The following is a 16809-nucleotide window of genomic DNA, read 5'->3' on the forward strand; positions in this document are numbered from 1 at the left end:
CTTAGCACAAATGGAGCGTGTCAGCTTCTCAGAAATATATAAATTCAGTCTTCAACCAACAGCATGCTATGGCATTTTCTTTCACATTTAATCAACTGCACTTAACAGCTACGTATGTACGCCTAAGTGCTTTTCTGGATTGGGGTCTTACATCAAAGGCTCCTAAAAATGTTTCCAATACTTTGATCCCAAACTTAGACAATAAAAGAAAAACCCTTGACTTTAATGGGCTTTCCAACTTGTTGCTTCTGATCTCAGAGTAGACCATGCAAGACAATTGGAGGAATATTTCTGAATGCAAATAGCAGTGGGGTCATGACAACACAACGCTGGAAATACTAAATACAAAATTCTCTCCTTGTCAAAGAAGGTCCGGCTTGACCCCTGGAGCACCGAGCTCGCCAACTGACAGAAAGCTTAGCCCAGTCTGAAGCACTAGGCCTTTAATTAATTTATTACTTTTTACAAGTTTATTAACTAATGAATTAAGCCTTTCTGCTATCCCTGAACATGCAGTGTTTTGGAAAAACACATCAAAGAGCACTGCCCCAAGAGCACACCCAGCTCAGGGTGCAGGTACTCATGGAGGGACCCCTGGTTTGCAGCTGGAGGGTCCGAGCAGACTCTCCTGTCCGTCTGCACAGCCCATGGCACTGGACTAGAGGGGGAAGGCCACAGAGGCCCTCACCTCAACATTTCTGCCAACAGCCCAGGTTTTTGCAAATGAGCTAAACATGAGAAATCTCAAATCACAATTTATTTTCCTCAGCCCTATCCTTGAAACAGGCCCCAAAAACATTGCTAAAAATCCTATATTGGCATTAGACATCTGCAAATTACTTAAAAACAGGTTTCCTGGTCCATTCCCCAACTGGAAATGACAAAAAGTCTCCATGACACAAAACATAATTCGGCCTTCTCCCTAAAATAGGCCACTCCAAAACCCCCTGCTCTAGAAACACGGCAATTGTTGAGAAAGTTTGAATCTGGCTGTTTCATAACTGTGGCCCATACAGGCAATGAAATAATCTGTGTTTAAAGCTGACGGCAGCTACCTTGCTAAAAGCTGACAGTTGTCTCACATTGCCAGCATTAAAATACAATATAATACTGTATATCATCTCCTCTTATAGAGCCAATCCAATGATCAGCATAAAATGTGGATTATTGAACAAGTTAGTCATACATAAAGATACAAAAAGACATCTTCTAAAGATTTTAATTGATGGAAAACAGTCCAAATTGCAGAATAAATTATAAAAGACACACAAAACTTGTGGCAAACAAGAGCAGGCACCAGTAATAGAGCAAGAAATAGCAAATTAATCCAAACTATATTTGCAAATTATTATCAATCCTTAAATAGAAGAATGGCTCTATTTTATTGTGTCTCTTTTGAAGACAGAAGTTGCAGGGTTTCCTTAATGAACACTCCTGCCTGTCTCACTGACAATATTTTCGAAGTCAGTAGTACCACTCATACCCCAAAGAAAATCAAGCATTTGGTCTTTTATTAACTACTGCAATATAATCAGAAAATCCCACAAATTCAAGGCAAGTTACATGTCCCCTTTGAAATGATCTTGTTGCAAGTCATTTTAGAGAAGCGAAAATCCAGGCAGCCATAAGAAAATGATGCTTCAGGTGTATTATTCAGAGGGTCAATACAATGCTTCAAGTCTTGCTCAGATTTCCACTTTGGGATCAATGGAAGCCAGTGCTGCTGCTTTGTTCAGCACTTGATGTTAGCAAAGAGCTAATCAACTTGCTATTTTTGAAATTGGGTCTCACCTACCTGGCACTGAGCTATCACAGAGGTCAACCACCCACTGCTGTTACAAAGGCATTCCTCCATCAAAGGATTCAAAACTACACAGCACAAAGCTCTTCCCAGTTTAAACCAGAAGGAGGAAGAGAAGAAAATTACCTGCTGGTAAATTTCAGAGCTTTCTTTTGTTTATTTTATATTTTCACAACACAGGGATTAATATTGACTAGAGAGGTGACTCTCTGAAGACAGGATATATCTGAAGTATCTAACGTGGAAAACAAATCCAGTTTGCAAAATTCAGCTGGAGGAAGTATGAAGGGCCCTAGTAAGTCACAACTTGATAGCAATCAATATTAAACTGCAATACTATGAAGTTTAAAGGATGTGAGCAACGCACACAGCTCACCTCTGGAGCCACATGACTGACTGTTCCCTGTCACTCCTGTCAGCATTGCTCTTTTTGCTCCATTGCTTGTCTCACACAGTAATAAAATTTTCACGGGCTTTACAGCTGCGTACAGCAGCTCTCTCACACCCTACAAGACAGGCAGACTGTCACAGGACTAAAATCCTATCTTCCAAAGAGAGAGGGAGCACAGCTCGGATGACTTCTGAGGAGAGTGAAGGTATGGTCCCACCTCTGCATCTCCCGCCTGGCAGCAGCTCACTACTCTCCTCGGCTCTGCCCAAACCACCACCCTGCAAAAAAAAAAAAGCTTTCCTTTGTGGTGCTGTCTTGCTTTTAAATGTAAGTCAGACCGTTACCCCACCGAACGCCGCAGACCCACAAACAGCCTCCTCGACCCAGCTGGAGGAAGAGCCAGCCACAGCCTGGGAGCAGCCGCCAGGGACTGCGGAGATGGAAACGTGCTCCTGCCCCTTTGCCACAGAGGCCATCTGAACACACCCTTGGGCTCTCCACCGGGTCTTTCCGCGCCTTCCACCTCGTGTGCCAAGACACATTCTGCGACGCCAGCCTTATCACCTCGTTTGTTGCACTGGGGGTTGCAATAGCAGCCAAAGGGACCCCCAAAAGGCTTGGGTTTTCCCAGGGCCAGACAGCGAGGAGCAGCTCCAGCTGGTGTTTGCGCTGGGCTGCACAGGATGACCTGGCAGCCATCGCCATTGCCCTCCCGGCATCGAGCCAGGCTGCAACTCCTGGCCCCCACCACACCAGGCTGCGCTCCCAGGCACACTCCCTTGCATCCTAAAAGGTCTCTGCTCCATCCTGCTGCCAACTCCTCTCCCCCAGGTGGCAGCCCCAAAGGCCACCCAGTCTCCCAGGAGCACTCCCTGCTCACCCAAGCTGCCCAGCTGCATCTGTGTTCGGATGGTCTCGTGAGCTGCGCTGGCACAAGGGGTAAGGGAAGGGCCAGGGTAGGGGAAAGGAGGGTGCTGAAGGAGCATGGATGGGGTGAGACCTCACGAGAGGGCTGAGGTTGCATGGCACTGCCACTCAGCCTTTCCAAAATGCTGTGGTAAACTGGCGGGCAGAGGGACAGATATATTTCATAAGCACTTGGGATGTACTAGTAGAAGCTCCTCTACCCCTCTTTGGGGGCTAAATTGCGCCAATATAATGTAAACAAATGCAGTAATTTATAGCCGTAGGACTGTAATCAAACCTGGGATCGTCCCACCCCAGTCAGGCTGGTAAAAATTTATCTGCAGTCCGACCTTAGCAATGCAGCCTAACCCGACTGACACCACTGTCACAACAGACTACCAACACTTTACGGATGTGACCGAGTCCCTCATCACCTCTGTGTAATCCCTAGCGCTACATGGCAGCTAGGAAACCACTTTTATAATGAAAACATGTTATTTTTTGACACCGCGGGGCTGGCACCAAGGTGCAGCCATGGCTGTTTACGAAGTTCCAGACCATTACACCTGAAACCACAGAAGGCTGGGAGGCGAGCGTCTGGCCCATCACAGTTCCTGTGCAGAGTTTCATCATTACTGACAACACTGAAGAGGGATGAACTCAATTCTCATCACTGAGACTTAACAATTAGGAATAAACAGAAGCACCCATTTCATTAGAAACACAAGGACATTTGATTCGGAAACAGTGACAACAAGATGTCACATCGCCAACGGGTTTTAAAAACCCCTTTTTCTGACTTGCATTTATCAACGTGCAGCATGGCAGCACCCAGCTTCTGTCCTGGCGAAAAGAACAGCAAGAAACCCAGAAACTGTTTTTAGATGCCTCCTTCTGTTCCCGTACAATGGACAGAGGGAACTGGACAACTCAAAACAGCGCATACCAGCAACTGCACTACAGCAGAGATGCAAAGCAACCCCAGCCTCAAGGAAAGGATGGAGACAAGTGCTCAACAAATCCTGCCTTTCTTGAGGCTTAAGCATTTTACTTACCGCTATGGCCCCTCAAAGGGGCATCTTTTCTTTCCGGACTGTCAGGAGAAGGTGCGACCAGCTCTCAAAAACTGAGATAAAATGTTAGAGATGAGAACGTAAAGCAAAAGAACCAGTAATTCAAAGCATACAGAGTGAATCACAAGGGTTCACCTAGTATGCATGTTACAAAGAAATATGTTTACGTATTACAAGAATCAGGGAAGCTTTACGCAACAGTTGATAGACCCAGTCTGAAAACACCACCGAGGGAAGATCAAAACTTGCTAAATCATGGCCACCTCAGCTTCCCGTTGTGCTGCAGAGTGCCTGAAGAGTCTCAACTCATTAGTGCAATTCTCAAAAAATTGGATTACCCAGCTTGGACCTACCACCTCCCCGGATAGCACCCGATCAGCATGTTGGGGGACACATGTCGGGGGACTCATGTCGGGGGACTCATGTTGGGGGACTTACCTCTTCATCTGACATGGTGCTACTGAGTGAAAAATAAATTTAGGATTAACTGAGCCATGAAAAGGCAAGATGAAAGAGTGACTTATTTAGGAAAAGAAGTAGGAAGAGTATTGCACATAGTTCACATAGATTTTCCTCCTAGGAAGGTTCTGTTCAGCTTCAGCATATGTAACCAGATTAGATCCATGCTGAGGGACACTGTAGATGGGATACAGCAGTCCAGCATGGTCTGTGCCACCCTATTTGTAACACCAGTCATGTTCAGAGTTGTGCTGATAGCAACGTGAAGGGACTGACCTTCTCTTCTAACTGCTGCAGCCTTCCCCTGACACACTGTCGTGTACCACAACCCCACTTTAAAGACAATACTGTAAATCGAGGACAATTCTGGCCCCATGGCCATTAAAATCTGTTTTCTATTCTCTCTGGGCACCTCCCACTGTGGTTACACAGAGGCAAACAAGAAGTCCTTGGGATGACAGAGGAGTGACATGCTGCTGCTGCCTGGCCCCTGAGGTTCTCTACAAAGCAGCCGCAATGTACACAAAATTTCACTGGTCCCAGAGGGACCTATGCTCTTATGTGCCAACAACACTTTTGAAAACTGGGACCTAGGCACATAAATCATTTAGATGTTTTTGAAAACGTTAGCTGCAGCCCAGAGTGGAGTACTGTGTGCACTGCACAATTGCGTGCACGCATGGACAGACATGTTTACTGAGACTTCATTTTCCTTTACGAGCTGTAGAAACTTTAAACTCTCCTACCTTCTGCTCTTTTAAAACTACTACATGACTTTTTGCCTTCCATTTAGGTGGTCACAAATGGGGGGGGGGGAGAAAGAGGTAACAGTTATCTTACCTGCTCTCTGTCCCTACAACATTTAAAAAAAAAAAAAAAGTGAAGGTGGAGCTCAAAGAGAAATGTCTTTCTCTGGTACAGTTCTGTACAATTCTTACGTTTTCTTCCTGATACTGGTTACTTCCAGGGACAACATACTTCAGGACATTCACTATTGGGTAATTTCTGTGCCCCTGACCTTGTAACAGCCAAGAAAGCTTCAGCATTTGTCCTTTATCAAGCCATAAAACGATTAAGGAAACTTAGGTTCAAACATAACCTAGTCTATTTGCTGCTTATCATGTTTTTTAATAGTACTATATAAGCCTGTTACTACTTTAAACAAGGTTGTTATGGTATAATATAAACTTATCAAAGAAAAGTCTGTAAACTGATTTCACAACTTCAGAGTGTATTCTTCATTAAAAAATGGGTTTTAGCTGGAAGCCTTTCATGGCTACTAGAATACAAGCAGATGCGTGTGTATAAAATCACTCAAGTCCACATCTGCAGAAGCACAAGGGGGTAATCAGCACCGACACCAGAACATCAAATCATTGGCAAAACAGCTCCCTGTAGCCTGAGGTTTTCTCTTTGCCATCAGTCCAACAGATCTGTTCTCTCCCCAGGTCGCCTGGACTTTCAGATGAAGTCTGATGCCATTTACCGATGTGCTCAAATGCCACCCGTGACACGGCGGGTGCCATGTACGCCCCTGGAAAAAGAAGAGCTTCCGCTCGATGCCGTGCTCCGGTGAGCCCGCCGCCCCATCACCCACTCCGCAGGGAGATGCCTCCCTCTCTCCCGGGCCGAGGGGACTTTGGCCTGCGTGAGGACGAGGAGGATCAGCCCTAACCACTGCCGCTCCTCCAGCAGCCGCCCGCAGCGGGGGATTTCGCAGCCCGTCCCGCAGCGGAGAGCAGCGAGGCCCCCGGCGGCGCCACCGGCCGCGTCCCGTCCCCGCCTGTACCGCCCTCACCTGCGGCGCCGCGGGTTCGCGGCCGCCCCGGCGGGGTCGGCGCGGGGGGGCCGCGGTCGTCGGTCCTCCGCCGCCGCGCAGCGTTCGCGGGGCGGGTGCCGCCAGCCGCTCCCCCGCCAGTCCCGGCCGCCGCGGCAGACGGAGCCCAGCTGCGAGAAGAGCAGGTCCCGCCACGCCGCCATGCCGGCCGGCGATCCTTGTCCCGCGGCGGCGGGGCGGGCGGGCGGCGCCTCCGCGGGGCGCGGCGCCTCCCGGGGCGCCGTCCTTTACCCCCAGCTTTTTAGCGAGTTATTGGCTCGGTTGTTTTTCTCCCCAATATCGGAAGGTAGCAGGCGAGGTTGTCCCATGTGGGACGGCCGAGTACCGGCTCTGCCTTCGCTGCCGCTCTGCCGGGGAGCCCCGAATGCCGGGCTGAGCGCCCGCTCCGCAGCCCTCCGCGGACACCCTCCCCACCGGGCCCAGCGGCGCTTTGCTTCGACCCTGCCACGTTCTTCATCATGTCGAGAAACCGGATCACACGTATCCCAAACTCAGCATACGGTTTTTGGCTCGAGTTTGTCTGCATCTCAGCTCCCCCTCTAAAGCCTGAGTTTTTTCCCCGGTCATTTTTTAGCATGTTGTGAAAATAAATCCGTGGTGTAAGCTAAGGTTACAGCACTCGATGATAAACCTAACGGGAGGGTCCAAGAGGAAACCAACAATTCTCTCTTGAATTACGAAGACTTGAATCATACGTAATCAACACATTATTGAAAAGCAAAAGGTGAAAAAGAAACAGTAACTGTATTACAGCTCATGACAATGAACAACTCAACCAGTGGACAAGAAAAACAGCATGTGACCAGTGTAGTAAGTAAAATCTTCATGAAGTGATGAAATTTGGATAGAAACCCGAACTTTTGAATACTCAGGTTCTTGATCTTCCTGTTCTTCTTCACATACCTTTTGTATCACTCTTTGCACACTGACAAAGAAAACTCAAAGGAGGAACCTCAACAGCTCAACTCCTTCAGCAGTTATCACTGTCTCCTGCAGGGTTGGAGCCCTTGAATGTGCTGAGGACCACAGCCAGCTGACCAAAACAAGCACCTGCAGCAATTATAGCCGGTTGTACCTAGTGTGGACTAACACAGCGGGCATACGCCATTCTCCCTTTATTCTGAGTTTAATTTTGTTTCCAGTCTTCTGTATTTCCTCCAACTTGTGTCTCAAACCTCACTTTTCTTTCAATCTCTGTTTTCTTTTGTCCCAAACTTAGCCTCTTTCTATAATCAATCCCAGCCTCGAGTTCTTTGGTTTCTCTGCCCTGCCCTCTCATCCACTTTTTGGCTACTGTTTCTTTTATTCTGTTGGTTTCAGTTGTGCCACTGTATTGACTGTGAGCTCCAGTGTCTGCCTGCCTCTGGATTTTATCTGTATTTCCCATCCACTTACTCTTTCTAGATGTTTCTCCGATTTTCTGGTCTCTCCGTTTCTAATTTTACTGCCTCATGGTGTCCAGCTCTCCCTCCTCCTCCTCCTCCCCTACAGGAGAGCCCTGCCTTCAGACCTCGCTGTCTCAGTGCAGGAGCCTGGGAGCAGAGCCTCTGAGAGCACCAGGGAGAAGATACTCCCACTGTCAGGTCAAGCACTCAGGCTCAGCAGCGCGCCAAAAATTAGAGCAGAAAAGCCTGCTCAGCCCTGGGGCATGCCTCAGGGCCTTTGGAAACATTAGCTGTTAAACCTATCAGTGGTTTCACATCAACTATTCTTTCAAAGACAAGCAGGATAAGAAAACTGCTTCCAGCCCCCTGCCAAACATGAGTTTCTCCTTCTTACACTGCTTCTATTTTGTCTTTAGACTTCTTATATTGCACTTCTTACACAGTAGGCCTTAAAAAAGCATTACAGCTTCCAATAACAGAATGCACTGCTAGAAATTTTAGCAGGTGATGAACAGCATGTTCATTCTTTTCCTAGGTACACTTCTTAAGATATTAAATTATTTTCAATTAAATTTTCTCAAACAAGTCATCCTGAGTCAGCATAGAAACTTTCAGCTCAATTTGCTAGTTTCACCAATATTTATAAATGAAATCAATGAATGTTCTTTTAATAGGACACATCAGTCATTGTTACCAGGCCCACTCTTTGTATGAATCTGAACCCTGTAAGAAACCTGAAACACGTGTATCCCAGCACATGCAGATGCTCTGGACTTTGACTGGGACATAGCTAGGTGTACATATTCCTCTGACTGCAAGCAATTTCTTAATTCCGAATTTCTGCCATTTCTTTCGAAGTTGTGCATCTTCTTTCAGACATGAGAAATTCTCAGTCTTCCCTGGAATCAAGACTTGCCATTTGTAATCTAACACAAAGACCTAAAAATCTGCTCTGCAAAGCCATACAAACCAATTCTCAAGCTGCAAATTCTCACATCCAGTTCCCCAGGACTTCACTGATATGAAAACGCGTGTGGTGTGTTTTATAACAAACATTTTAGTAGTTTGAAGTCCACATAACTATCATGTACTCCTTATCCTGTTATCTCCAGAAATCAGAACTGCTAAGATGTTTTCTCCTGCAGTCCTACTGCAGCATATCAATCCTATTTCTACAGACTTACCTTAAGATCAGTGCTATCTCGCTTGTTCATCCTTTATGCTTCTTTTTTCATAAGTCCTATATTCCCAGTGCCTAAGCTGTCACTTCAACAGCAGTGCAGCCAGCTCAATTCTTGGACGCCCATTAGGAACAATGCATCATACCACCTGCTTTTCATGTCCTAAGTGAAATGCAGACATGTCAAAGTATGACTGCATTAATTCATGCATAACCTTCCATTGTTTTCAAAGTCCAAAAATCTCCTACGAAAAAGCGATCTTAAAGGAGGATAATACGCTTAACAGAAACTTTTACCAAAACAGGAATGGCTTTGTTTCTGTTGTTTCCATTGGGTGCCTGTAAAGGCATAAGCATCCAGATACCCACTCTGTTCACTATGTTCTGTTAGATCTTACCTCCTATCCAGCAAGTATATTAAACTGTTTTTTCCATCAACCGTGTTTAATCAGGCAGGATCTACTAAAGGCGTGTCCAGATTTTGGAATGAAAAAGCCAAAACTAATCTACATCTTATGCACTAATCTGCTTGAGAGGGAACTCCCAGTTTCTTTGTTTCGTCATCTCCAAACACACTGAAGACACTGAGTTTCGTAAGACTATCTACAAACTTTTACCTTTGCCTTAGTGCCCTAGCAGATCTTCAAGAACTGATGAAGCAGCAAAGAGAGAAGCAAGGAATGAAACTGGTAAAGACTGCTTCTAGATTTCTCCCCGTCCCATACCATCAACAAATCAGCCTGCCACTAGGCTTATTACCTTTATCTTCCAACATAAATAAAGTCTCATAAGTTAGTCCAACACCAAAGGCTGGCAGCAGATACATTGAACACACACTCATCAGATGACGGCTGTTTCAGCTACTGCTTTAGTATGCTGTGGAAAGGCACTATGGCAGATTATTTTTATTAATAGCACAAAACTTAAGTCTTGTTTTAACATGCAGATTCTGGACTACAAGAGAACAGAATCTTCTGCCTTGATCTTCCCCTTCAGCTTCCAGTACGTAGAGGCAATCTCCTGGAGTGAGCTTAAGTCATGCTTTATTGCTTATTTCACAGTATGCGAATATGCAATGATTATTCCAGGTCTGATTGTAGTAAATCTTCCCTCCTGCTGCCCACTGCACACTGATATTAGATACTGATCTGCCAACAGATGCTTTTCCAAGAAGGAGAACATGACTTCCCTCACCACAAATAAACTGATTTTTTTATTAAAGATGACAGAACCCAGGCAGGCATATGAATGTCCATCAGCTACTGGTTCACACAATAGATGTGCTTCAACAGGAGGCAAGAATGAGGACAGTCTTGAATATTGAATTATACACAGCCAGGATGCCATGTGTTCTTTTGGTGTTTTTTAATCAGATCATTCAGTGGTTGCAAGAAGTAGTTACTGATATCTGAACATGGCTCAAACTCCTTCAAGATAGTTCAGACATTGTATTTGCGTGAAGAATTATTCAAAGTCAACAGGACTGTCTGCAGCATTTATTCTATGAGAAAGATAGGCTTTTAAAAAGTTTTTATTAGAGTTTGTAAGTTGCCAGGAATGTAGTGGGGTAGGTTTTGTCAGCGTGATGATCACAGTCACAAATATCCAACCATCAATTCTCCCGAAATGCATTCTGTAAATACCTTTGAAGGCAGTGCAGACCCAAAGAACAAAATGTGATGATACAGTTTAGTCTCGTTACAATCATGAATAGTTTCTGTGCTTCTAGCGATAGTCCCATGGAAACCAGCATACTGCTTCCTAAGGCAGGATGTCACAGTCCGGAATTGAGAAATAACATTTCAGGTGGTGTCACTGGTCTTTGTTACTCAATTTTCTTAATAGAGGTAGGAAAATGAGTGAAGGCGGCCTAAAAGGACTCAGTGTGGGAGTGTGTTTGGTAGCTTTAAGATATAGTAGTCTCCATCTATTGAGAATAAACCCTTCATAGTGATGGAGAAGCACAATGTACTTTTGCAGGGTAACAATCATGGAGACAAAGACGAGGAAGATGCAGGATCGAAGGATAACCACTTCAGTTGCTGTTCTTACCTCAGTATTAGATGACTCCTCAGATGGCATGTGTAGCTAATCAGAAACGCCTTAAAAAATTCCTAAGTTTCTGAGGAGCCTTTCTTGAGCGTTAACACAATCCCTGCTTCTAAGAATAAGAAGTCTTAGGGGTTTTGTAGAATAGTCTCAGGGAACGCTGCCTCTCTTCAGTTTGCTCTGTCATTCCTTGTATCCCTCAGACTAGTTAACAGATTTTTCAAACATGTCATCTTTCAGAGTACTCCTAAAAGATGTGAACTCTGACTTGTCACCTCCCTCGCCTGGGTCAAATGACAGGCATATGGATTCTTCAGGGAGACTTTCGCCAGATGTGACCCCAGAGATTTCAAATCCTCATTTTAAAACAATTTTCAAAATCTGTTCTTTTCTTTCCCACCTTTTTTCATACCAGATACAATATATCTTTCTCACAGGGACTATACAGAAGGTAGAATTGGGAGGATGGAGGTTTGTGTTACTATTCGCACTCAAAGACATGCCAAAGCAAATGCTTCAAGCTTTAGAGGAAAGGAGACAAACAAGAAACTTCCTGCTTGAGACTGAAAAAAAAGAACCTTATCCACATGACCTCTTTATTTTGAACTAACCTAAAACTATTTACCTAAAAATTAAGGGTTAAACAGCAATGAATGTACAGGGCCCACTGTGCTTCACAAAGAAGGAAGTCTGTCCTTTAGTGACCCATGGCTGGAGGCAAGAGGAAAACCTGAAGACACTTACTAGGGTGTCAGTCAAGTACACTGAGCACACACGCTCTGAGAGTGGAATACGCGTGTGCAGAAGACTTAAAGCAACGCCAGATTATCCAGTGTAAGAAGATAGGCTGATTCACAGAGAACAGTATTGTCCCAGGCCAGGCTTCCAAAGGCTGGGGGCAGCTGAAGGCACATCCATGTTCATGCGACAGTGTGCCTTTAGGATACAATTGCTGACTGCTCTGCAGGCAAGTCCAAAACACTTGGCTGTTGAGCTTCACAGGCTGTCCTAGCAATTGTGGGGTTTGGGCAAGGGCTCCCCAACAGGCACAGCCTGATGGCAAGGCCACAGCACGAGGCAAGTGACCATATGGATTCACCCAGTGAGCTGGATCTGGTCTGCAGGGCATCGCTTTGACCACTCTCCGCTGAAAGCAGCAGGCAGTCAACTGCAGGCAGAAGTCCCACATAAAAATACTGAGATGCTAGTGCCAGCTAGGCAGGGTGCTGTTATGATTATTATTGCTTTCAGGCTGCGTTTTGAGGAGCTATCACATACTACATGATAGAAATACACCGTATCATGAACCTTCAAACAGATTAACTTGGCTGTTTGCTGCTGGCTGCTTAAGTTTCATCTTTAGGTACCTAGATTTCTAAGAAAAAAGCAAAGTAAATGTAAGCTTACTTCTATTCAGCAAATTAAGAAGTTTATTTTGGATTTCTTCTCTGCACCAATCATCGCTTTCTAAAACATTCTTCTGCTATGACCCAGTGTCTTAGCCTTTACATAATTTTTATACCAATGTGTTTGCTAATTGCTATAGTGTGTTTTCAAATAGTAGTTTTTAACATCACAGAAATCAGTACTGGCAACTGAAATCATTCTCTTAAATACTTACCTCGTATGAAAACACCTTATGTATTTTTTCTTTCTGAGGAAAAACTGACCAGCCTAGGAGAGGAAATGAGTTTGGCTGCATCCTTGGCTCAAAGTGGTGTGACTGATTATTTTTTTTAAATATGTGATCAGATAGACCTTCGTTTTTTAAAGAAAACACATTAAAAATACTGTTGTTTCCTTGACTACTTGAGACTTAAGATAAAAAAACAAGGACCTGTTCTTGTAAACTCTAACAGAGTTACTGCTCACTACTGTGAGCTGTCCTGAAAGCACAAATCTTCTACAGCATGAGTACACTGCATTAGAGACCTGTAAGTCAGAATACTACATCTCAAAAAATCAAATTCCACTACTCTAGCCCGTAGTAAAACAGTACCACTGAAATACAGAGACCTTCAAAATCATATCTTTAAAAGGCAAAGTGTTTCTAATTTTCCTTAGTGAAAAAGAGAGTCTAATAATTCACTTCTATCACTCTTTCAAGTCAATGATAGACATGGGTAATGGCCATACAATGGGGTCTAAGGAATTTGAGTAAGAGTGTTTTGATTGCTGAATTCATTATTGAAATGACTGGTCTTTATAAATTAGGAATTATTGTGAGGCCAGAATTGAAGACCACCCAAACAAAGATACAACAGAAATCCCAAAACGATTTGAGATTGGAGTAGTTAGCGCTGACAAATCCAGGATATTCACAGATAAGCTGCACACCATATGCGGGTACCAGAATCTGTGTCACACCTCAAAAGAATGAGAAAGAAAGATAATGGGGAGCCTATTCTACCTTTTATGCTATTTGCTGGCATAAAAACAAGTAGGCACTCTCAGTAGCTATTTGTTTGACTCAAAGGGACTCCACTGACCAAGCTGTATCTTTAAAGCACTTTGGGCATATGTGCATTGTATATATGGACTCCAAGAAAAAAAAATACATATGGGACATCAAAATCACCAATAATTTCTCCCTGAAGCCTTGCCATGTCATAGAAATTAAGGCATTTTGATATCTACGCTCCAGGTTTGATACTACTATTAATGTCCAAAGTATAAACATTTTTTGCTTGTTAGCCATACCTTTCCCTCTCATGTCATACTATATTTCACAATCATACTTTAGAATTATTTTTATGGGTTCAATTTAGACAATGAAAAGCTGTCTTTGGTGTCTCTCTATTTGCACATTACACCTTTGGAAATACAGAGGTTTGTCTGAAGTAGATTTTCCTCTTTTCAACCACAGGTTTCTCCAATTCCTAAAAGGTAAAAGTAGAAAAACTAACTATTATGGGATACACAGATGCAACATTTTGTGGTTATTTGATAAAAAAACATTCCAGTTTACAACTGACAATCATGAAACCACAGGATTTTGGTAGCTGACTTTACGTCAATGTAGTTCTTAAATAATAATTGCTTTTTATGCAATCAGAAGCAAAAATAGCTTTTTAAAATGCCAGGAAGTAAAATAAACTGAAAGCAAATTTCATATTCTACAAGTTGAAGCATCAAAAGGAAATATCCACTATACAGCATGAGGCTTCAGAGAGAGGACATTTGACACTGAGGGTAGATCCAATGGAATTAATTATTGTGTGTTCCAATTTAATCAGAAGAGCACTGTGCACTGCTCAAATGAAGGACATTACAAAATTCACCTGTGCAAGAGAACAGTGAATAGCTGTGGCTCATTTCCATTCATAGCTCTGCCTGAAAAAACTTCCCTCTGGCTTATACTTCACTGAAGATAGTACAATACATTTTTGTTTACTTTTCTCAACCTCATACTTGGTAAGCCACTTATTTCATCATATTCCAATCCAAACATGAACCCCGGGTATTCATATAAGAAAAGTGGAAAAAAATGTAATGTTTAGCCAGTCCATATCCCCTCTTTCAAAAATTCACTATTATAAAAGGAGACAAAACAAAACCAGGAAAACTACCATCCACCACAGTCATTCTTAAAAGCAAAATAAAATTACAAACAAAAATTGACTTTGCCTCCATCCTCCTTTCACAATTTTTTCCCCTGGGAATGGTAACATATCAGTAATAAGAAAACTACTTTTTCCTTCAGTAGTGAAAAATTTATGATCTGTATGGCTTTAAGAGAAGAAAGAACAATGATTTTTAAGTCCTTAGAAGTGACTTAAGAAGTCATGAATGCTGTTTTTTTTGATCAAGAGCATTTAAAACATTAATAACGAAAGAGTTCACTTACAAATGAAATATCAGTAATTAAAATACACAGTTTGCGGCATCAACATCAAGTTCTCTAATACAAAAAGTTTGAAATAGGAATTTTAAATAAGCAACCTCTTAATAAGACTACTTGAAAAACCCTATTTGAAATTTCCTCATGCATTTCAAATATATTGTTACCTATATACCAACATTTAAACACTACTTCATGAGTTAGTTTCTTATGAATTAGCACTTACCTTTTTCTTCCCCATATTTAACGAATACATTTCAAGTAGCCTTCAGCCACCGACCGAGGTTTCCATCCAACACACAATCAGATAAAGCTTGCTTTCCAGTTCTAACTAATGGAAACAGTGCTAAGAAGTAGTGACAACAAATTCCCATGTGTTAAATTGATAGCTTTTTTTTGGTGGTGGTGGGGTGAGTGGAGAGAGAAACGAGATGAACCAAAAATTCTTGACAAAACGTTTTTACTCCAATTATGCTGAAGACCTTGTGTCACCTTATAATCAGGAACTTGTCACTTGATCTGCCTTTATGTATGTATCACGGTAAGGAAATGATTAACATTCATGATGTCACTGCTTGAATTTTCAGTAGCAGTTCAGAATAAAAGCATACCCAAAACATTTTCCAGATTCACTGTAGTTTACTGTGTATGTGTATTGCCACCTAGAGAGTCAAGGTTATAACTGTAGGCATGGAAATAATTAAGCCAGCCCAAGCATACCAGCTATTTTGAAATGCTTCTTTGAACGTAAGCTTTGCTATACCAAGCAATGAGTCCGTGCAGTCAAACATCTCTTATTGCGGTTGTCATCAGATGCTTTCACAAAAAATACACATGAATTCCCCACAATGGATCTCCTGTAACCAGAACTAGCTGCCAAATGCTGGACAGTAATTATCTTTGGTGCCACCTGGAAACATACATTTGCACTCTCACGAAGGATCCTGTGGATTTTCCAACTACCCATATACATAAGCGTGTACTTTTACAATGTCCATTAAATTCGTGGCCTTGCCAAACAGGAAAAAACATCAAGCAGTAACTGTCAAAACAGTGAGAAACATAGTAAGTTTACTGTTGATCACCATATTCAAATTGTTGTAAATGTTGCTGTGCTGAAGATGGAGCCAATGCTGAAAATATTACTTCATGTCATTGCTCTGCTGGCCAGCTATACCCGCACTCATTTGCTACGCTACTTCTTCACCATCACCTATCTTCCATTCCTCACTTTCTTTTTTTCTCTTTCTTTCTACCACAGTTTACTTACCCAAGACACGGTCATAAATGCAGCCTGTTTTTCATAGTAGTTCTTCACTTTCCTGATTTGGACTGAGCTTTAAGCTTCTCCTGGAGGCTTATCTATCTTGGGAACCATAAATATTGTGCAGGCCTTCAATGAACACAAATCAGACCATATAAAACAGGCCTTCAGTTTAGAATGAGACAGAAAATTTACAAAGGCAGACATGGTGGTAATACTACTTTGCTGTTAAAATCTGCTCTGAAACATACTTAACTCCAGCATTTCACTTCTCATTAGTATGCCCGTATCCTTACTGTGCTACTTCCAGATGCAACACCCTTATCAACCTGGCTAATATCTAGATGATCTCTGTGGTTACACTGTACATTTTCTTACTCCTGTGACAGTGGTTCTTCCTTGCAGAGAGGAACATTTTAGGGAAAAGCAAACTGCCAATTACCTAGAGAGAATATAAACAATTTTCTCTCTGAAAGTTTAAGAATGTATCAAATGAAGATCATCAGTTGGTAGGAATTATGCTACTCCTGAGTTGTCTTAGAATTTGTGCCAACATTTTGTTATTTCAAAAGAACATTTTTTTCTCACTGGATATGAACACACATGCAAATTAAAACATCTCA

The 16809-nt window shown here is 42.9% G+C and overlaps 1 protein-coding gene across 1 annotated transcript in view; it reads right to left on the minus strand.

The window, feature by feature from the left end:
* TRPM6 (transient receptor potential cation channel subfamily M member 6) overlaps positions 1-6610 on the minus strand; it is an 85762-nt gene extending 79152 nt beyond the window's left edge. Inside the window, exons 1-2 of the mRNA XM_050913595.1 lie at positions 6429-6610; positions 5471-5483 (exon numbers count right to left, since the gene is read on the minus strand). Coding sequence (XP_050769552.1) covers positions 5471-5483; positions 6429-6610 — 195 coding nt within the window. The remainder of the gene's footprint in view (positions 1-5470; positions 5484-6428) is intronic.
* Between the last annotated feature and the right edge of the window lie 10199 nt (positions 6611-16809).

The sequence above is a fragment of the Gymnogyps californianus genome, chromosome Z (genome assembly GCF_018139145.2).
Source record: "Gymnogyps californianus isolate 813 chromosome Z, ASM1813914v2, whole genome shotgun sequence".
NCBI lineage: Eukaryota > Metazoa > Chordata > Aves > Accipitriformes > Cathartidae > Gymnogyps > Gymnogyps californianus.